The 22,676-nt window shown below is 43.5% G+C and overlaps 1 protein-coding gene across 4 annotated transcripts in view; it reads right to left on the bottom strand.

Annotated features, from left to right (window-relative positions):
- The window catches only part of Aox3 (aldehyde oxidase 3), an 89,087-nt gene that overhangs the window by 5,301 nt on the left and 61,110 nt on the right, over nt 1-22,676 (bottom strand). For all 4 annotated transcript variants that reach the window (XM_006496285.4, NM_023617.2, XM_006496284.4 and 1 more), the window contains 8 exons: nt 20,352-20,447; nt 19,274-19,402; nt 17,530-17,604; nt 16,263-16,315; nt 13,341-13,455; nt 10,579-10,644; nt 8,398-8,586; nt 2,128-2,295 (listed from right to left, as the gene is read on the bottom strand). In XM_006496285.4, coding sequence (XP_006496348.1) covers nt 2,128-2,295; nt 8,398-8,586; nt 10,579-10,644; nt 13,341-13,455; nt 16,263-16,315; nt 17,530-17,604; nt 19,274-19,402; nt 20,352-20,447 — 891 coding nt within the window. The remainder of the gene's footprint in view (nt 1-2,127; nt 2,296-8,397; nt 8,587-10,578; nt 10,645-13,340; nt 13,456-16,262; nt 16,316-17,529; nt 17,605-19,273; nt 19,403-20,351; nt 20,448-22,676) is intronic.

Genomic DNA, 22,676 nt, shown 5'->3' with positions numbered 1-22,676 from the left:
TAGATGTATCTTTGTCACCTTCTGTAGGTCTACCCCTTACCATGTCTGCTCTGGTACTTTCTTCTTGCTCCACTCTCATTTTAAACATATATCATTACATTCTAAGACCCATGAGGTGGACTTTTGGATAGATACTTATTTTTGTCAATGCCTGGTCACAATTGTTAAATAAAACGTGAATGTGTATTTCACTGTGCCCTGTTCTCTCTTTAGTCCTGGAGAGGAATGAGTCTAATAGTTTAAATATGCACACACACACACACAAGCATATGGACACCACACACACACACACACACACACACACACACACACACACACACACACGGACTCCCCCCCCCCCCACACACACTCACACACACTCACATTATAACCCAACGGTGACTGGCTTGATGTATCTCTAGTACTAAGAGTGTACTAAGCATCTTTCATATACATTTTAGAATGTGTCTTCAACAGTTCAGGCATGTTCAAGTCTGGTGGCATGGGGACATTTTAGCTGACATCAAATTTGGATAATTGGTCAGTTTTATATAACATCCTTGCTAAACCCACACACCTGTTCCTGCTTGCCACTGTGACTCAGTCAAAATTCCTCCATTCCTCGGTCCTCCATTGTGATATTGAAGTTAAGAAAATCAGAAAACATCGGGCTAGAAATGAGGGCCTGTTTGGGAGCCTAGGAAGATTACTGATAATGGTCCCCACTAACGTTGTGCAGTTCATTTCCTTCTCCTAGGGATACAAGCAAGCAGGTGTTTTCCTCTCTCTTGTAAAGGCACAGTGAGTGGTTGAGCTGGGATTTGAACCCAGTTGTCTGATTTCAAAGCCGTTACCTCCAATCTTTCATAATTGGCCATTTTGTAAAGTTCAATGATAGAAGCAAGAGAAACGCAACATGCTGCCAGCTCTAGTCGGCCAAATAAAACCCCACGGAGGAGTAAATAGCTCACAGGGCTTCGCACTCCCTCTGTGTCTCCAGTGACAGAGGGTTTGTGTAGTAGTCACCTGTTCCCATGCCTATCTCTTCATAGACTTTGGACTTTGAAGGGGAATGAATGGGCCTTATTTGCTGTGCTTCTGTCTCAGCCTAATGCCTTGCTACATGTATTGAGTATGTCGAAGTGGAGCTGTTGTTGAGCAGAGCCACACAGGTAAATGGGCTGCGGTGGTGGCGGTGGGAGGAGGGCTTTTCCAGGAGACCAATGAAAAGCCGCAAGGCGGATGTGGGCGGAGTCACCAGAAGGGTTTTGGAGGAAGACTGCCCTAGGGGTGCGGAACATTTTAGGGCTCCTCTCACCCTTCATGCTCCCCCCTCCTTTAATTTTGGACCCCGCGAACGTTTTTTTGTTTGTTTGTTTGTTTTAAGCAATTAAAATTTGAGCTCCTTCACTGGCTCCCCACAGCCTCCAAATGTCTCAGAGTTGTCTTTTGCTCAAGTCAAAATGCAAAAGGAACTGCGCACGGAAGCAGCAGCAGTCTCATAGAAAGTCACAAGTGGAAGCCACACATGTTTTTAAAATTTCTAGTACTGGGCCAAATGTGGTTGTAGATACCCTTAAACCTAGTACTGGGGAGGCAGAGGCAGTTGGATCTCTGAGTTTGAACGTAGCTTGGTCTATATAGTGAGTCAGTACAACCAGGGCTCTGTGGAGAGACCCTGTCCCCCCTCCCCCAAAAGAAAGGTAAAACATTTCTAGTACTCATATTTCCAAAAATAAACTTGGCAGCTGTAGTTTTACATGTGACTGTTCTCCAAATTTTCATGTGTTGGAAACCCCAGTGTTGGGGTTGGGTGTGGTGAAACCTGGGGGGAGGGGGGACTTGTTTGGAGAAGATTGCAGTACTCTTGAAAAGGCAATAGCTTACTGCAGCTCTTTCGCCACTCAGGTGGGAAAGACCAATTCTTAACTCTTTAAAGCCCACGTTCCCTTCTATAAGTAGAAAAAAAAATTCCATAACTTCCTACTTGAAAACTCATACTAGCAACTCCCATTTTTTACAAGAAGACATCCTTCTTATAGGGGTTTGTGAATTTACTTTCGAACTGGCACATGTCTCCTGTCCCCGCACTGGGAGTCCTGAAAAGGGTTGCAGACATGCATAGACAAGACGGAGGTGATCCCATACCAGGTTCGTGAACTGGTCCTCACAGGCCATGCGGATCACTTCTGCTGTGGCAGGGCTGTTTATGGCCCAAATTGGGGACAAGCCTCTCTCCTCTCGAGCTGCAGCCACGGCCGCGGCAATAGCGAAGAACACAGAACAGCCCAGAAACGTTCCAGCTTCGCCAAGGCCCTGGGGATGTGGGGAGGGAAGACAAAACGAGAAGCCTTTTAGAAACCTGGTTCTGAATGGAGACAGGGACATGGGGGCAGGGGCACTGGCCTGCGCTGACCCCGTGCTTCTGAAGGGGTTTCGGTTCTTGTTTCCTTGCAGCAATCTTGCTGGTAGGTGGGTAGGCCCTCTGGAAGAATATGGGCTGTTTGCTTAGCTATGTCCAGTACCTGAGCCATGCGGGGGTACAGTTAATCTTGCTCCACAAATCCACCAAGGACTCAGCATGCATTTTTTTTTTATAGCCTTTTGCCTTTTCCAAATCATAGCCTACTTGGGATCATTCTTTTCTTTCCATCCACCCTTACGACCCATCCCAGAACAGCCTGAAGTCTGCTACAGGGCCACTTTCTGTTTGTTTAGGAAGCTGGTTGGGCTTCAGAGGAACTGCATTCTGGAGGACGATTGGCCAAGTTGGTAATCCTCATGCTGGATACACTCGCCAAACACAGAGAACCTGGCCAAGGCCTGGCATGCCCATGCCCAAGGGGACCACGTGGTTGCAGCTAAAGCTACCCACTGTGCCAACAGGGCTTTTAAGGGATGAGGATGGTATAGAAATACCTTGATTAATGGCGGACAATCTTGGTGGGGCCCATGCCAAGGATTTATCCTTAGTCTGAATTAAATCAATGACAGGGGTCCAAGAGCTTTCCCAAGATACAGAGTACTACAAAGAGTTAAAGTTTTGTCAAGGCACAGCAGTAGACCCTGATGTGTTCCATGGAGGATGGTGTCTGTCATTGAAAGTCTCATAATCCTGTTCTGAATGGAAGCCATTGTCTCATATGCTGTGGGCTTCGCTGGTACAGGCTGACTCATGCCATGATATCTGTGAAGTCCCTAAGAGCAAAACAAGTTTCTCCCAGCCAGGGGGAGTGATTCTGCTTCAGGGTCTCAGCACAGGAACCCTACCTGACTTTCTTGACTGCTGCCCCACTGCCCAACAGATCTTGAATTTGTCAGTTTTACAACTATGTGAGACAATTCCTTAAAATAAATCTGTGTGTACATGTATAGATGTATACACACACACACACACACACACATTTATATTTGCATGCAACTATACATATAGATATGCATGCATATATACATAACACACATGTATAACATATGCACACACATGTATCTACAATACCCAGATAAAGCCCATTGGTTCTGTCTGTCTAGAGAGCTCTGGTACAGGTGACATTCAAAGGCATCAGGAAGAGAGAAGAGCTGGCTTAATCTAAAGGCTGAACAAAGCTCTGTGGGACAGAAAGGGTGGTATGAGAAGTCTCGGGAACGACCCGCAGGACTCTGCAACCCATGTTAAGAGCTGTGTCTTATTATCAACTCAAGGGCAGACAGCAAAGGATTGTTACCTCGAATCACATGACTTTCTTTCTAGTCGTAGACTCTGGTTAATTTGTTATCTTAACAGATCAAGTATGCCTTAAATCACATAATATGCCAAAAAATTATTCTAGCAGTGACTAATGCTGAAGACTGGAGAGGTAGAGGGTCCTCGGTAGAGTGAGGGCCCAGAGCCTTTGAAGAAATTATTGAGTTGCTCATTGTTCCACCCATTCTTGCCCAGCCAGGTTGTCAGGCTTTGTCCTCATCAATAGTTGCTCCTTGGCAGTAGAAGCCAACAGGTTTTCATGCTACAACCCTTTGCCCTTGATGGGACAGGGTGATTGAGATGGGCAGATGGAATCTTATGGCCGTGTTTCTGTACAGTCATGATTGAACAGATGATAGGGATACCTTATGAGAAACATGTCATTGAGCAATTTTATCATTCTTTAGCTGCTCAAGAAGACAAACGAGGTCACCAAGCCATAGAGTCTGACACGTTTGCCTTTGCATTGGTGGTCTGTCATTGCCTCAAATGTTATCACACAGCAGGTGACACTCCTTCATAGTGCTGGTGAGCCTTCCCACATGTGTTAGACTACTATGCCTTCCAGCAACTGGGGGAGTGCGTTCCTTGCACAGGCTTAGGTGGCTTCAGGGGCAGCAGTGGGATCAGGTGGAGGTATTCATGCTTTGACAACATGGTTTAAGCTCCCCACACCTCAGCAGGAATCTCCTAAGAAAGCAGAGTGCCTAGGCCTAGGGCAGAGGGATTAACATTATAACCAACCAAGAGTCTACATAATCCTCCAGAAACCTAAGCATACCAGGCTCTAGATGTAATTTGTCCCTCGGACAAATTCCCAAATTCCCAGAGTCTGGCAGTGTGAGCTAGACCTTAATTCTTGAGGAGAGACTAGACTATACACCCAGCGCTGGGCTGCTGCTTTTCCATCATCATATCCATAAGGGGGGCAGCTGGTGATCACAGGCTCTTTGAGTGGCTTAAATTAGCCAGGAATAGATAAATGACTGTCCGTATGGCCACCAGGAAAGCCTGGATGAACAATGCCTTCACCTTGACCCCAGAGATTGGTCCTTCCATGCTTAAGGCTAATGTGGCACATTGAGGTGTTTGCAAGTATCTGATGAGTGAATGTGAGGGCGAAGAATGAGATTGAGTCAGTCAAAGGTGAACTTGCTTATTAGTTTAGACAATGACACAGAGTGATTGCCTCATCTTCGTTATCAACATAACTGGATGTAGAATCATCTAGGAAATTGCTGAGGCACACATCTTTGGAGATGTTTGTGAATGTGCTCCCAGACAGAATTAATTCAGGGGGTAGAAATATCTTATTTCAATATGGGTTGCACCACTCTGTGGGTTAGAGGCTCATATAAAATAAGAGGGGGACAAAAGGGAAAGCAAACAGTCAGAATGTCCATTTCCCTGCTCCCTGGCTACTAAGATGTGAACTTCTTTCCCTACCACAATGAAGTGGATCTTCTGAAACCATGATTAAAAAATAAGTCTTGCTTTTGTTCAGTCCTTTCTATCGGGAATTATTGTCAGAGATATACAAAAATGATTAACACATCTAAGTGACATTAGTGGCTAACATCATCCTCAGTTGACTTTAATCAGGCCACTGCCAAACTGCATGGGTAGCATCCTTAGCCTTTGCATTTCTACAAAGCCTGCACTTCCCTTGCACATCTGAGATGTGGAAACTGGGACTCAGGTAACGTACATGGATGAAACTGGGCCACACTCCCAGACCTTATACCATGCCCTGCTGTTTTTAGTACCAGTTTCTCCTGCATAATGGTGTGATTACTAGTTACTATTCTTTGAACAAGTCTCCCTAAGTTCATGTGCTGACAGCTTGCTCTCTATACATGGCGAGGTATGGCATTTAGGAGAAGGTTAGGTCGTCAGGGCTCCACCTTCATGAATGAATTGGTGTCATTGCAGGTGTGGGTGTGTTACAGAGGTGAGCTTGGCCTTTTTCTCTGAATCAATATGCTGTATCTTCTGCCCTGGTATAACGCAGCAAGAAGTCACCACCTGGTGTGGCTTGTTAATTTTGGACTTTTCCGGCTTTGAGATGCAAATAAGCTTCTCTTAAGTCACCCAGTCTCTGGTATTATGATATAGCAATGCAAAAGAGATTAAGCCATCAACACCCAGCTTTTCTTGCTGTTCAGGTTGCAGGGTAAGTTTCCCCACCTCCTATCCTGCTCTTCTGTGTTAAGCAACCTTACAGGTGTCTGCCTGTCTTTATGATTCAGTGCTTTCCTGCTGCCTCCGAAGATTTTTTCCCCTTTCTTCTGGCTGGGATGAGGAGACTGTGTGTCTTAGGTGCACACACTCCTGAGTGCAGTCCTACACGGATGCTGATATTTTGATCAATGATGGACAGGATATGCAACAATGGCCCAGCATGTCTCTAAGGGAACTCAAGAATTTTTATTGTTTAGTGACATCGTGACAAGGTGACAGCTTCACGCCACATGTTGTCCAGGTGTTTGCTGAGAAGATGCTGATCTAGACAGAATACTGCCCTGCCAGTTGTACAGAAGTACAACAGTACAAGGACACAGAGGGACTACTTGGTAATAAGCAACTGAGCTTTGGCTTACGTTCCCATCTTTTGTTGCTATTTTAGAATACACATATTTATTCTAAAAAGCTGACTATAAAATAGAATGCCATGTGCCATTGGCAGCAGCCTCACACAGTTTGTGTTCACTGTGTCCCAAATACATATAGGGTCTATGTTCCGTGACTGGTGCATTTAATTTATGTAATAAATGTTACATTATTCATATTGAAGCACTAGAGAAGCACCCCAAACATGTGCTGAAACCCAGTCTACTCAAACATGAGAATGAAGGTATTAAAAGTCACAAACTCACAGAGGACAGATGCCTTTCAGGGCCAAGCACTGTGGCTAAAGGACAGATAGACAAGCCAAATCCTTCAAATGAGGTTCCCCCTTCTCTCCTATAACATGGCCTCAGTGCAAGGTTGAGGGAGGAGAAGGAAGGAGCTAGGAGACAGTGATGGATAGTGTTCTGGGTCAAGAAGTACCTTCTAACCTATACTTGCCTTGTCTGAAAATAAGCACCTGAACAACATAGAGAGAATTGTGAAGTGTCATTGGCCTTTTCCCTGTGACTATGAAACTGTTCAAGGTGACAGTCTCTTAAGTTTGGCAACAAGATGGATTATTCCAGGATTACAATAGTATGAGCATCCAGGGGTCAGGGAGGGGGGCAGTGTACCACTGCTAATATCCTTATGAGGGTACAGCGTAGGTGCATCCTCTTGGGAAGAGGAAGAGCAAGGATCACATGTTCCTGGCCTCGAACAGAGCCGGCAGCAGTCTGCTCAGCCTTGTAAACACACACACACACACACACACACACGGACATGGACACACACATGCACTAGTGGACACACACACAGGGACACACACACATGGACACACACACAGGGACACACACACACACATACACGACTTTTGTAGGGTGTTGCCTTGCCCAGGCTTCTTGCTGTTTATTTCACAGAAATTTGGATTTTGCCAAAGCAGATTATTTCAATGTTATGAAAAATGGATTCTGGAAAAATATATTGTAATCTACTTAATTTTAATTTAATGAGGAATGCCCTGTCTATTGATACAAGATCCTAGTTCTTGAGCTTTTTATGAAGTCACTGAAATCAAAAGTTGTTCAGTTGAGACTTACTCTGGAAGGGTCTTAAGCTCGTGACACTTGACAAGGCAGAACAAGGCTGTTACACCTCACTCCATGCTGCTTATAAGACAAATTATTCTGAGCCTACATCTGACATGAAATAGTATATGTGCTATTGAGAACAGTGTCTCACCAACTTTCTTTGTATTATAAACCATGGTCATATTTTTCTAGTAGTATATATCAGTATATGATGGGTATATGCATCCATGACATCTAAGAAATAAATCTTTTTTCTTATTGTGTAAAACATTTTGATATTTTCTTTTATTAAACTTCATTAAATTGGCGATTTGTGATTTAGTAGATTAATTTTATGGTTTTCTTCTGTGGCTGTTCACAATATTGCATGTGTGATACTGTGTGTGTGTGTGTGTGCGTGCAGAGAAGGGATGTCATCAGTGAGAAAAAGCAGAAGGAGACACACAGGAGTGGGGAATGTTGCGGTCCCAGGAGGGAGGGGTCAGCAGGAGGAATCAGATGAGGCATCAGTGGGGGTGAGAGAGGAAGAGGTCTTCTCTGTACCCAGCAGCACTGAGGCCTCTGGGGACAGTTGTTTAAATACCACAGAGAGAGTGGGGTGCAGATCAAAGAGTTGAAAGGTTATATACTATATTAACAAACTTAAATTGAATGTGATCTGGGGCCAGGGTGTAAAATTGACTGTAGTCTGAACAATGCCTCGGCCTTATTTGCATTGCTTATTTAATCCTGTCCATCCTTTCAGAGCTTCTGCACAATGCAGTGACCAGCTCTCCAGCTCTGTAGCTGGAGGGTATCAGCATTGCTATTCAAAGCAGGATGCTAATACAGTCTTTCTCCCTTTCCTGACACTGGGGATAGAATGTAGGAGCCCGAGCATGCTAATCAAGTGCTCCACCACCCAGCTGCATCATCATTCCTCAACCCACCTTCCTTGGCTAATCGTTTCTATGGAGCCTGACCATATATACTTACCTTAGAAGAGTAGATGGCTTTTGGGTTTGGGGTTGGTGTCAACAGTGATACATGGAATTCTTCTGGGATGTCGGTAACTGATGCTATTTTGTACTGGTGTGGACCACGAGTGTATAGGACTCCTTCAGGTGAATATTTCAGTTCCTCTAGAGTATACAGTCCAAGACCTTGAACAAATGCCCCTTCAATCTGGGATACAGAAAGACATGAAAGCCACTTTTAAAACGATGTGCTGACTTTCCACGCACCAGCAAAGGCTGTCTTTCTTTTACATGAGTGACTCCCTCTGGAGTCCAGGTCTCTTAGCTCCCTGTGTTCTACCTGAAGATGTGAACAATGGCTACCAAAACCCCTGGGTAGATTTCAGAAAACTATAGGACTTGTAAAAAAAAAAAAAAACCAATAATGCTTATTTTTAATGGTTGGATGAATCATTTGCCTAGCAGTGATTTTAGAGACAGATGTCTGATGTCCCTGTGGTCTATCACTTGTAAAAAGTTATTCATATCCCCAATCTTTCAACGGATGAAAAGACAGCTCTTTTTCTAGTTACTAAAGTATCTATTACAAGGATGGTAGCAAGGTCTCGGATCTTCTCTTCTCAGGAGAGAGTTTCTCAGTATACATCTTTAGCAATGGGTTTGTATCCCACAATCTGTGCCCTTTTTTGCCTCTTTCAAAGTTTAAATTCTAACATCACCCGTTTATTGTTTCTTAGTTCAATAGATATTTGAATTGAGTCTCACTCCATAAAAATGAGTGCCAAAGTCATTTTTTAAATTAGTGGTCAATGGGGGAGGGTTCAACCTATTATGGAAGGTGCCATCACTGGGCTGGTGGCCTGAGGTTCTATAAGAAAGCAGGCTGAGCAAGCTATGGGAAGCAAGTTAGTAAGCAGCACCCTCCATGGCCTCTGCATCAGCTCCTGCCTCCAGGTTCCAGCCTGGCTTGAGTTCCTGTCCTGACTTTCTTTGGTACTGAACAACAATGTGGAAGTATGAGCCAAATAAGCCCTCTCCTCTCCAACTTTCTTTTTGGTCATGGTGTTTCATCACAGCAACAGAAACCCTAACTAAGACACTGATCTGTCTAGGAACTAACTAAAATAGATTTTTACTTGGCTTAATTTGTGTTTATAGCTATAGTTACATTCTACTTTATTATAAAATGGAAAAAAATCATTTTTCTTGTCTTTAGAAATTTTAAAAAATATCAAAAAGTGAGAGTCAAGGAAAAACCAATGTTTTCCAGAGCACCTAGATTTGATTCCCAGCACCACATGGTAGCTCTCAACTTCTGTAATGCAAGTCCAGGGGAGTTAACTCTCTTTTTTGACTTCTGTGGGCACCAGGCACACACACGCACCGACATGCATTCAGGCAAATACCCACACACATAAAAAATTAAAAAAAAATAATGTTAGGAACTATGAATGTTTACAAATGTTATGCAGAAAAGGACTTTTTTGTTTTGTTTTTTGTTTTTATTTTTTGGTTTATTGAGACAGGGTTTCTCTGTATAGCCCTGGCTGTCCTGGAACTCACTTTGTAGACTAGGCTGGCCTCGAACTCAGAAATCCACCTGCCTCTGCCTCCCGAGTGCTGGGATTAAAGGCGTGCGCCACCACGCCCAGCTGAAAGGGACTTTCAAATGTTGAATTTGTTCCTGTTGTAATGCAATGAATACCGGGGCTACATTAGAACCATAGTGCATATACTCCTGCGGTTCTTCCCTGTGGCATTAAAGCTCCCGACCTAGTCCCTCTCTGGCCCTCCTCCCTCTCATTATGGTCCTGATGCTGACATAGTTTCAGTTACCCCTCTGCCACTAAGCACTTCCAAATAGATGACTTCTGCTCTGCCTTGAAGCTTAGACCAAAGTTTTTGGCAGTTTAACTTGGATCTCTCACACATAGGTAACTTGAAGTCAACATGCCCAAGTGGTACCCATACTTACTTCCCTGTTTGAAGTGGGCACCCTTTAATTTGCATTTCTGCCCCTTGAGCACATTCTTATGTGTGAAACAATGGAAAAAGAAGACAGTGAAATAACTTTAGAGAAAAGTTATTTGGTGATTCCCAGAAGATGGAGTTGCGTCTTCGAGCCTTCGTCTATAAGAGCAAACGTGGCTAGTGTTTGAAGTGTTTGTATATTATATCTCACTAACAAGGCATTGCCTACCTGGCCTATGTCCACAGCAGGATTTATACTGAATGATCCATCCATAACAATGTCGGTTCTAATGTTCTGTGGAGAACAAAAGACACAGTTGCAGTATAGACACCATTTTGTAAGTAATAAATGCTTTCTTTGATCAGGGCACACGGTGATTATGACAAGCCATGACAAAGCTCTGCTGTTGGTAAAGGTCATGAAAATGCCAAACGTTACTAATTAAGATGTGTTTCTTGGGATAAATACAAATCAGGGGTTATTGATTAAGTGGTGACCAAAGAGTTGTTGACATGGAGTCTTCTACAATTTTTAAAATTCACAAGTACCTGATATTAGCTCATCCTCCTACAAAACGGAGATTGTGAAATTTTGCCTCAATCAATCCTAATATCATACAGCCATTTGAAATAATTGTTATAGAGATGAAGTAATAATGTGTAATGTAGCTATGAAAATTAACATATGAAGAAAACCAGGCCATAAAATTATATACATAAATGAGGACATTCCTATAAAATTGCAAAGATAATATTAAAATTAAATAACTTAAAAATACATAGCATGTTATTTTTAAATAATAATACTGTAGAAGAGATTTTAATAACTTTTTGTGTATGTGTTGAAAATGTGTGGCAAGGGTTGTTTTTAGGATAAGTCATCTCATGTTTTGTTTTGTTTTGTTTGACACATGTTGTCATTGTGTAGCCCAGGCTTGCTTGAAACTTTCTATGTAGTGCAGGCTGGACTCAAAACCACCAAGGGTGTGAAAGAGATGCAGCTACACACCCAGCTGTGTTTTACTTACTGTGTGTAAGACCTGCAGCTAATGTTATGTGTCTTATTGAACCAGCTCCAGCGGCCTCACAGGTGGGCTTTACTGCATTTTACTCACTGTGTAGGAGACCTGTGGTTAATGTTATGTGTAGTGTCTTATTGAAGTAGCTCCAGTGGCCTCACGGGTGTGTTTTAAGGCAAATATTTCTTCTATAGCTTTGCTTCGTATTCCCCATTCTTTCTTTATGGTTTCTTTCCAGGAAGACTTGTAATTGAGAACCTCTTGTAGTTTTTGCTGGAAAAGTTCATTGACATCTGTATTCTAAAATATTTCCTCAGGTATATTCTATTTTTCTCATATATACTTCTTATCAGCTCCTAGTCACTAACTTTTTTATATTCTCTTTTGGGAAAAAAAAAAAGCCCAACTAGATACCTTTCTTTGAGGATCTTAAGCATTCATCTGAGTAACTTCCCTGCTGAATCCTTCTCATAAGATGCCCCATTGGATAGATTTTTATGGCATTCAGTTTTTCCTTGTGTGCTTTTAACTTTTGAGTAGCTAGCTCATCCCTAGCGGAGTCTCTTGTTTCCTTTTCAGCCATTCCACTCTGATAGTTTTATGGTTGTCATCTTGGTTAGAGTAGGTCTTCCATTAGTAGCTTTAGTTTTTGTGGCCAAGGGGACAGTACTCCTGGTTGACCACTTCCTGGTGTCTACATGGCCACTACAACTTTCATTTTTTTCTTTTGGTTTTTTGAGACAGGGTTTCTCTGTGTAGCTCTGGCTGTCCTGGAACTCACTTTGTAGACCAGGCTGGCTTCGAACTCAGAAATCCACCTGCCTCTGCCTCCCAAGTGCTGGGATTAAAGGGGTGCACCACCACCACCTGGCTGAACTGCAGCTTTCTTGAGACCCCAGAATGATCAGGAAATCTTGGGTCAATGGTGGAGTGGATTTCAGTCCCTTGCATTGCAGAGCTGATTCCTAACTTCCGTAGACTATTTTTACAGTCTGGTAGCTTTTGCCCCTCTTGTCTATGAGAGCCCTCTCCACAGCTGAGGGAATGAAGGCTTACAGAGTGTATGTCACTGTCTCAGTGTCACTAGGCTAGTGTATGTCTCACAAAGCAGGCCCCGTGATGCTGGATTTCATACCCTGGGAGACAGTGTCACCCGTGCTCAGTGTGCAGATGCTGCAGGGATCTAAACTATTAGGTCAAGTTCCAAATTTCCACAGAGACACCTGCTTGCCAGCAGTGGTCCTCATCCGTCATACAAAGACCCATGCATCCAGCTTTTTGGTGACTTGTCCCTAATGCACAATGGCACACTACAGATGACTGGAATAGTAGCTTGCTGGTTTGTTTTAAAATTCCTTCTGTTCAAAACCTAAAACTACTGTGATATGCTGAAAACAGAATTGAGTAAGAATTTCTGATTTTGTGTTTTTGCTACACCATTAAGTAACACTCATGTGGATCGGGTTAGTTAACTTTTTTAAACCCCATACATTCTTATTGGTAAATGAGAGATCAATAATGTGTAGTTTGTGGGGGTTTTATGGTGCTCAATGAGGTAATTTACTAGAAGGTTCTTCACTGGTTTCAAAGAGGTGCACGCATGCTAGTGATGTACAATAACAATCTCTGTTATACAATTATTGCCAGACTACAACTGAGACCAAGGATTCAGAACTCAAAATATGTGCTCAACACCAGGTCCAGCTCTGGAAAAGAAAAACCTGAACAAGACACAGTCCAATCACCCAAGTCAGGAAGAACCACTGCTCTTCTTTCTCACCTCCTCACCAAATACCATCCGTGTCCACCTGAAGCATGCCTAAATCTGTCCATCTCTCCCAACCCCAGAGAATACCTGCTTGTACCTAAACTACTGTTTATTAAATATCTGTGTGGGATCTGCAAACGACAGTCGGCCACAGTGTGTTCACAGCACATTTTGCTGTGCCAGTAGCACATGATTCCCACTTACCTTGTGAGCTCCCGTCAGACAATCAATTTCAACCTCAGAACAGGCAGCTCCAAAAACAAAATAGGGAAAAATGTCACCTTCTCCCTTCTCCCAGTCCATGTCAGCTTGGTAACCCCTGAGAAGACAAGACACAGCCTGTGGTCAGGACAGGTGCTTGTCAGCCAGAGCTTCTCTATGAATATGGAGATGGGAGAAAATAGAGTTGGCTTGAGGGGTAAAGTATTCATAGAATGTGGAGTTTCTGGAAATCCTGCCAAGTGCTTGGAGTAGAGGAGAAGAGACATCACCTACCATGAGGAGGATCATGCTCCCTATGTGAGGTTTCAATAAGACTTTTAACCTTAAGCAAGTGTAAAACCTTTAAGATCTACGCATGCTATATTGTTTTTTTTTTGTTTGTTTGTTTTTTTAGTGCTCTACTGCATTCTGAGTGACTACAACTGTGAAAAAAAACCATGCACAGTTTTCTTTTTGAAAAACTACTCCTTGGTTGCTGGAGAGCTGTGTGCTCCCCCCCCCCCCTTTGGTCAGATGTGAAATGAAAATGAATTCAAACAACAACATCTCTCACATCCAGAGGCCGTGTGTGTGGGGGAAGCACTATCCCTTTTTCGATATGCTGTGATGTTACTGGAGACCCAACCCCAATAGATATTTGATTTATCACTGCTTTGAAAATTGTGCTGAACAGCCATGGGGTTGATAGGTCTAGAACCTCCCTGAAGCTGGAAGAGCTGGGGACAACATGTCAGTACAACTGTTTTCATGGGGCTGGGTCAGCTCTCCTCAGTGAAGCTCACTGACTATTGATGTTGCTCTTTATCTCACAAAGATGGACACAGAGGTCCTATGGTCTAGTGCATCTCTCCAACTTTGAAATATTTTCTTTGTAGCCAAGTTTTCATCTGAGATCAAAGCATTTGGAGTCTTGCAGTCTGCTCAGCAAGCCAACTTACAAACACTGACTCGGGAAAACCCACAGACTCTTTTTATTTCTGACATTTATCACTGTTTTAGCCATTGTGTGGTTCCATGACGTTAGATACGTCCTCATAAACAACCATGGCTACTGTCCCTTCCAGAACAGGTTAGATTAATTGTTCTGTATTTTTCCATGTAGGGTCCTGCTAAGTAGCACAAGCTGGCCTAAAATTTGCTATATGACCTAGATTATCTTAGAACTCTTGATCAGCCTTGGAAGTGTCAGGTTTATAGAAAAGTGCCCCTGTGCCCAGTGGGCTTTGAACAATCTTGTTGTCTCTGCTACTGTAAACTCTTTAAGGCTAAGTGTCATGAAGAATGCAACAGAAACGCTGCCTTTGTAAGGCTGCATGTTCTAACACAGACCTTTGCTCTGTGGAGTCCTGTACCTAGCCTTGGCTCCAGACACACATAAGAAATTTATTCTTTTAGGTGCTGGCACTACTCCCTATAAAGCTCATCAGCCCACTTTAAAGCATGTTGTTAACAAACACATCTTTATAGAAAAGTAGTGGCCAGATCTTCCAAGTCTGCCTTAATCAGTGCAGCTAAGTGATCTTGTGAACTGCAGTTTCAAGTTGCTCTTCTACAGTGTTGTTTGGTATATCCACCCATACAAGAGGAAGGAGTTATTTGATGTTGTCATTTGATTAGATACACGGTCTCCTTAGTGTCCTGTCCTGCTGTGGGGGTATATGCTTGTAGTAGTTCATCATTAGGATTCTTGGGTTGATGCTCTACAACCCAATTATACAGGGTTAGAATGTCCATGTCAGAGTTGGATAAGTGAAACATGATAAGAAAATCTATAAAAAATGGTTATTCCCTTAACCTTGTTCAGAACTTAGCTTCTATTTAATTGTTGGATACACACATGGCTAATTATAACCACAACCATAACCATATTCACAATAATAACCCACAGTCCTTTAGCTCCTGGTATACCTCTTCAGGATGGCTACCTCCCTTTAAACCCACCATTCAGGAGAGCCTCTGCCATCCATGGTCTTGTTTATGACATCACATAAAGCTGAGTACTCTCACTCAGCAGAGTTCACCCTTTTCTCTGAGTGACTAACACTTGGAGATCTTCTTGCTGTGAGCTGTGTCTCACCAAACAGACACTCCAGAGCTAGTAGACATCACCAGAATACACCACTATTCTCCCCCAAATCGTAGAAGATGATGTGTCCATGTGTGCTCACATGATAAGAGCATGAGTTTTCTGTTGCTTCTAGTGAAATATCTATTGCCTACTTGGGCAAGCATCCTTGTCTGAGAAAACTGTTCAACTGTCTTTCAGAAACTTCTCATCCTATTTGTATGGAACTATTCTGGCCTCTGACTTGACTCACAACTTCTAAAACCAAAACCCCATATGACAAGACAAGAGGGTTGGCCACAAGAGACAGGCTGTAGGCAAGATTTCTGAGGAACAAGAGTATTTAAAATCACCAAATTTGGGGTCATAATAAATACCAGGACCCAAATCATTAAGTATTAAGTAGATGCTAGACAGTACTGAAGGCTTGTAAAAATCCCTATACCTCATTGTCAACTCTACACAAAGGACCATTACAGGAAACCTGAAACCTATAATAATAATAATAATAATGATGATGATGATGATGATGATGATGATGATGTAGTAGTGTGTGTGTGTGTATCACATATATGTTATATGTTATCATATATGTGTGTGTTATATAGTGTATATATGTATATATGTGAATAAGAAATTGCATTTAGGAAACTGTGGGACTCATCTCAAAATTATCTACCTTTATGGTAACATAGCACCCACTCTAATAAAAAACATTTCAGTGAAAATGAAACAAACAATAAACTTCACCTTAAAGATATAAACAACTAAATACTCCCTTTTCAAACTCTGTGTATCCTAAAGGGATAAGATTTATGATGACATCAGTCACCTCTTACCTAAAATATCCAGTGGCCGAGAGGCTAATGCTTTGAACAAAAGCTTCCTTAACCTGAAAAAGAGTAAGTCTGTTTTCAAAGGACAAAGACAAAGATGGACAAGAGGAAAAAGCAAATACCTCCTGGCTGTAACACTCTTCCTTACTCTTGGGAATATGTCTTTGCAAGATGAATATGGAGCATACTGTCAGGTGAGTACCTGCTGGCTGCTCAGGGAGTATGGCTGACTCAGTCTGACTTACTCTGAAGAGATAGAATTGTTGGTTTTGTGGGTTTGTTTACAGACCAATGGAAAAGAGATAAGAGGTAAATTTTGGTGGGATCTGAAAATGTAGGCATCCCAAGCAAACTCTGATGAAGGTTCTACACCTTCCTGTCCCTAGTCCTGGAGCACTGGCATTGCTCTGAGAACAGAGCTACAACTATGGTCAGAAAAATATGCATGTGTACACACACACACACACACACACACACACACACACACACACACCATTCAAATTTCAAAGGAACTCAGTGGAAAATGAGGAAACTTTGATAGATGACCAGTTACACGACACTGTCACTCAACGGGTCCTATCTGCCACTGCTCCCTAAGGGTTTCCTTTTCCAATGGCACCGATTAAACATTGTGGGGGTTGGTAGTTTTCTTATCTGGGCCATGCTCTCACACAAAGTGTTTATTTTGAAAGGAGAACAAGTCTTACCACTCAGAGAATACCCATCCTGTGTTCTTCATGCATATGTGAAATATGCATGTGCAGAGTAACATGCAGTTGTTGCCTTCGCTGAAGGGGCCTTTCAGATTGGACCCCATGTGACAGCTTCTCGTGCAAGGACTCCCCTTAAATGTAAAGTTTTGAAAATGGACTAGATGGTGTAGGTTCTTCCTTCCTTGGCAAATAATCATCTATCCACAAAGCTGCCCTTAAGAATACATTTAACACCTTTGAGCTACTTCTGCAAGTGAACCAAGATGTCCATTCATTAAGAGCTGGTATATTTCAGATCCACATCGACCCTTTACTCTTGCTTAAAGGGTATAGGGGCTAATAAATGCGGCAGAAGAAGCAGATCCTGAGTTCTACCCAAAGCTTACATGTGAATAAGTGGACCAGATAATGTGTGTTCCTGGATAACCAGGACTATTCCCTGTTCTATGCTGCCTAGGAGAAAAGGGACCTGGCTGGACCTGGTGTTCCGTGGGATGGGTGTTTCTACCAAGTGGTCTCAAGAGGCTCTGTAGGATTCAGTCACACCAGGTACTCACCCATTCTTCCCAGGTACCACTAGGATTCTGCTTGATGATGGGTTCCAGACGCTTCATAAGGATCTGACAGGCATTCTGTGGGATGGAGAGGACAGTAAAGTGACTGAGAATTAAAGGGCACCTTCCAGACATGATCCTGCTGCCCTACTGCCTGTCCCTGGGTTCTGTGCCTCCCTCAGTTGTCCTCATGTGATTTCTCTCCAAATCTTGGCCAGGACCCTAGTCATTTCTTGTAGTAATGATGCTGATGTGGAGTTTTGGGGGCTGCCACAGAAGATGAGAGGGAGCTCAGAGGGATACAAACCCTTTCTCTCAGTGTAACCACAGCAACTTATTTTATTATTTTAGTTTGTTTCTATGTCAACGTTTCATTTGAGGTTTGACAAATGTCCAGCAAAGATATGAAACCACTACCCAGGGAAATGGACACAAAAGCGGCTCCCAGATCATGTGCTGAGCCATACAGAAAGGCAACCTGGGGTGCTACAAAATGAGTTTAGAGTTTGAACATCTTTTGCTCTCCATGGCCTGGGACCTCATTTATGACCTGAAGATATCAGCAATGGGCAGCCATATCTTCCACTTTTCCCAGGTCAAGTCCCACCTGCTCTTGCCAACCTGGACTGAGATTACTGGCTCCCTTTGACCTCCAAAGTGCCTTGGCTTGAATGCAGTTGACATTCTAAGTAACCACCTCAGATGGTTGTTTCAGATTAGGTTGCTATAGCACTAGTTGCTATCTCAGGAGCTTTAGTCCAGAAGCAATCATCAAAGCGTGTGAACACAGAACTTGGGAGTCCAGCAGCTACTGAGTCATGGCTACCAAGTTCAGCTGAACCAACCAGACACAAGGGCCATTGTCTCAACAAGGTTGCTCTGTCCTACCTAGAGGGGAAGTGTGTGGTGGTTTTGTATGTGTGTGTGTGTGTGTGTGTGTGTGTTGGGGGTAGTTTCAGCAGCACTTTGGAACTTCGTATTCCTATGCACAGAAAGAGACATGAAAGAGAAGAATGGAGTCAATTTGCATTTGAAGCATTCAAGGAGGAGAGCTGCCTGCTCTGATGTAGACTCTGTAATTTCATTTGGGACTTCTCCCCAAGCCCCTACCTCTACAAACACCCACAACAGGCTGAGAACAGTGGGTCATATTCTGTTTTGTACTCCAGATGACTCTTCAGCCAAAGGGGCCTTGTCACTTGCCTTTGTGACACTAGTGTCTTAGGGTGTTCTTGAACTATATTAAGCAAATATAGACTTTATACTGCTAGGTAACACTCTGGTGCCCACTGTTTTGTGTGGTACAGAGAAGCATCAAGGGTTGGCGGTCTGCCTCCTTCTTTCTGAAACCTCTGTGAAAAAGCACCAAGAGACATTTTGTAAGTATGAGGGTTTGAATACAAAATAACCCCAGTGGCTCATGGCTAGGGCTCAGTTGGTGGTGCTATTGTGGGAGGTGTGTCACCAGGGGTACGATTTGGGAGGCTATACCTGGACCCTGGTCCCTTGTCTTGCACATTCCTATGAGGTAAGGAACGTCCACTACCATGCATTCTTCCTGCCATGGTGTTCTGCCCATCTGTGAAGCCAAGCACTTATGGGCTGAGTCCCCACCAAAAATGTTGCACTAATCCTTATGTTTATGTTAGGTGGGGTGGGAATACACTGAAGAACCAGCTCCTCTGTTAAAGGGCTTGGATTCTCAGGAGTGATAGGCTCCTCTCCCAGGAGTCAGTAAGCCTATCACCTGAACAGCTCTCCCGTTGACATCGGCACCGGTGGATGCTCCAGTGGTAACCGTGTTGGGGACGGTCACAGTGCTCATCTCATCCAGGTGTATATAAGACATAGGTATCTTTAATTCACGGCTGGCCACCTGTCCGGAGGAATAGACAGATTATACCAGTCCAAACTGTAATTGGGACAATGACTTACCCCCCTCTAAAACATTTTGTTATTCTCTTAACCTTCTAGAAAGTTTTGATATTTTCTTAACTCCATTTGTCTGAAAAAGTGAGAACAATGTTTAGAATATATATAATATATATTAAGAGACATTTTGTAAGTGTGAGGGTTTGAACCAGTGGCTCATGGTTAGGGCCCAGTTGGTGGTGCTATTGTGGGAGGTGTGTCACCAGGGGTGTGATTTGGGAGGCTATACCTGGCCCCTGGTTTAATTATATACAAATTAAAACTCAAAAAGACCTTAAAGGTCTTTAAAACACAAGACCTGTCTCTAGCCCTGTCAGATACCAGAAGCTGGGGGAAATCTCCCCAGTGCTCCGAGGCATGGTTTGCTGTGGGGACAAGATCTTGTGAAGACAAAACACAGATCCTCCATCTCTTTACCACCTCGGAGTCAGTTACTTATAGCATGGCTAGAGGAGGCCCAGGCATGGGCTTCTTCATTTTACAAAATGACCACAAGCAAATGGATTTGTCTCTGGAGATGGAACAGGTTGTCTGCAGTCAGGGAGCCTAAGCTTTAGGTGCTAAGTATGTGCATACGTTGTCTGGAAATGCTGGTTGCCCAGAGCCCAAGCTTTTGGAGTCGTGAGCTCTTATGGCTGCTGTAGTCAGGGGTCAGGAGCCACTGAACCCATGGGAAGCTGAGTTTTAGCAAAGTGCCTTTCACTCCAGAAGGGAGGTGAAGATTCCTTTCACCTCCCAGCTGGCTTATTTCCAGCTGATCCACTGAGAACAAGCTGGGATTCTGTGGATATGTTGGCTAGCTCAACATAAACAAAGCCCAAATATGGTCCCATACAGAATTCAGGATACTCTATAAGTTCTCTCTAAGACAATTGTGAAATGACCTCTCTCACCTGTATCATTTTGGTGTTAATACCTTGTCCCAGTTCAACACCACCATGAGCAACTAGTACAGACCCATCTGTGTAGATCTGGACCAAAGCGGCAGCCTGAAACAAGATTAGAAGTCTGTTCTCAGATTGTGGTGAACTCCAAGCTGGCTGGTGGAAACTTAGCTTGCTCTCGCTCAACGAGGTGAGAGTAATAGTGGTTTTGGAAATGTCACTTAGTGTGAATTACCACATATGTCATTAATTAATTCTGTGACAATCATGCACTTTGATGCACTTTCTCTTTTCCCTTTCTCTTTTATTGTCGTGGAGACAGAGTTGTGCTATGTAGCTTATGCTGGCCTCAATTTTATAATCCTGCCGCTTCAGAGTCCTAGGTGATGGGATTACACAAGTGACATGAATCTCACATCTTAAATGCATGAATTTTATTGTATATAAATTATATCTCAATGGGGTTGTTTTCATTAAAAAGTTTCTGGCAGTGAATGTGGTTTGTCTTAGTGCAAATGTATTGAAATATTTAGTTATTTTTCTAATTAGCATGTTTAGCATATTCTTTAAAAAAAACTTGTCTTCGTTTTATGTGCATATGAGTCTTTTCTGTATGCCTGTGTACCATGTACATGCCTGGTGCCCAAAGAAGCCAGAAAAAGAGTTTTGAGTCCCCTGTCTAACTCTCTTGAGTTGTAGACACTCGTAAAAACCAAACCCAGGTTCTCTGCAGGAGTAGGAAGTACTCTTAACCACTGAGTTACCCCTCCAGCTCCCATTTACCATGTTTTTACTCTTCTTTGATGAGAACTACCTTGTAGAACTACCCTCTCAACCTCCTCCGGGGTTGGGGGCAGGTTTGGAGTGGCTTGCCAAGGCTATTTTGGCTCTGACAGTGTTTCAGGACTGCCCTCTCCTACCTGCTAGACCAGGAGTTATTATTTTCTGGGGCTTACTCTGAGTTGTCATGAATCAGAGAGTGGGTGCTGTCCCACTGATAGAGTAAGCTGTGCAGTCTATGTGTGCGACATGTGTCTCATTTATGGGGCGACTGCCCCTGGACAGGAGGAATTTTTCTCTGCCATATACTCCTGCCCTGGGACTATCAGCTGGCCCAGAACTGAAATGATCACTACCATATCATTTCCATTTTGCAGATGAGAAATGATGACAACGAGAGCCAGAGCCTGTCAGGGCCACACAGCCATTAAACATTCAAATCAGGCACACACCCAGACCTTCCAGCAGCAAATCTCCAGATCACAGCACTTTGCCTGGATAAAGTCATCAGTCACCCAGGAGGTGCTGGAGAAAGTGTACTGAGTTGATCAGGTTCAGAACAGGTGATTATAGTGGCTTCAGAGGGGATATGGGATTCCCAGGGGCTTCAGAGGGATATGAGATTCCCAGGGGCTTCAGAGGGATATGGGATTCCCAGGGGCTTCAGAGGGATATGGGATTCCCAGGGGCTTCAGAGGGGATATGGGATTCCCAGGGGCTTCAGAGGGATATGGGATTCCCAGGGGCTTCAGAGGGGATATGAGATTCCCAGGGGCTTCAGAGGGGATATGGGATTCCCAGAGGCTTCAGAGGGATATGGGATTCCCAGGGGCTTCAGAGGGGATATGGGATTCCCAGGGGCTTCAGAGGGGATATGAGATTCCCAGGGGCTTCAGAGGGGATATGGGATTCCCAGGGGCTTCAGAGGGATATGGGATTCCCAGGGGCTTCAGAGGGATATGGGATTCCCAGGGGCTTCAGAGGGATATGGGATTCCCAGGGGCTTCAGAGGGATATGGGATTCCCAGGGGCTTCAGAGGGATATGGGATTCCAAGGGAGGCAGAAAAGTTTTACACTGCCAACTTTCCCCATACCCAACCTCTCCTTTCCCCACTTGGTGCTGTTAATTGCAGTCTGATCACTGGGTAAAGAAGAAAGTGGAAGGTGAGAAGAACATCCTCACTCGAAGATATGACATCATCACACCCTCCCATCAGTCTGTGAATGTTCCCTGGCCATTGTATGTTCCTGGAGAGGGACATGCAGAAACAAGTAGAAGTGTGTACTTGAAACTAAGAGCATTGCTGTTGTTGTAGCTGGAGGTAAAGGAGAGATAGAGACAGCTTTCCTCTCACGCTAAAATGGAAAGCCCTTTGCAACTGTGTTTAACCCTGAGCATACTATGTGAAAAGTGATCCCAATGACATCCAATTACATAGATATACAGATGCACCCCCAGAGGTACAGAGAAAACGCACTAACAAAAATCAATAGCAGGTTTCTTTATAAGGTTGGCTTTCAAGAGATTTTTTTTTCCTTTTGAAACTTTTGGT

Source organism: Mus musculus, chromosome 1, assembly GCF_000001635.26.
Source record: "Mus musculus strain C57BL/6J chromosome 1, GRCm38.p6 C57BL/6J".
Classification (NCBI taxonomy): Eukaryota; Metazoa; Chordata; class Mammalia; order Rodentia; family Muridae; genus Mus; species Mus musculus.
This window is presented reverse-complemented; position numbering and strand designations above follow the sequence as displayed.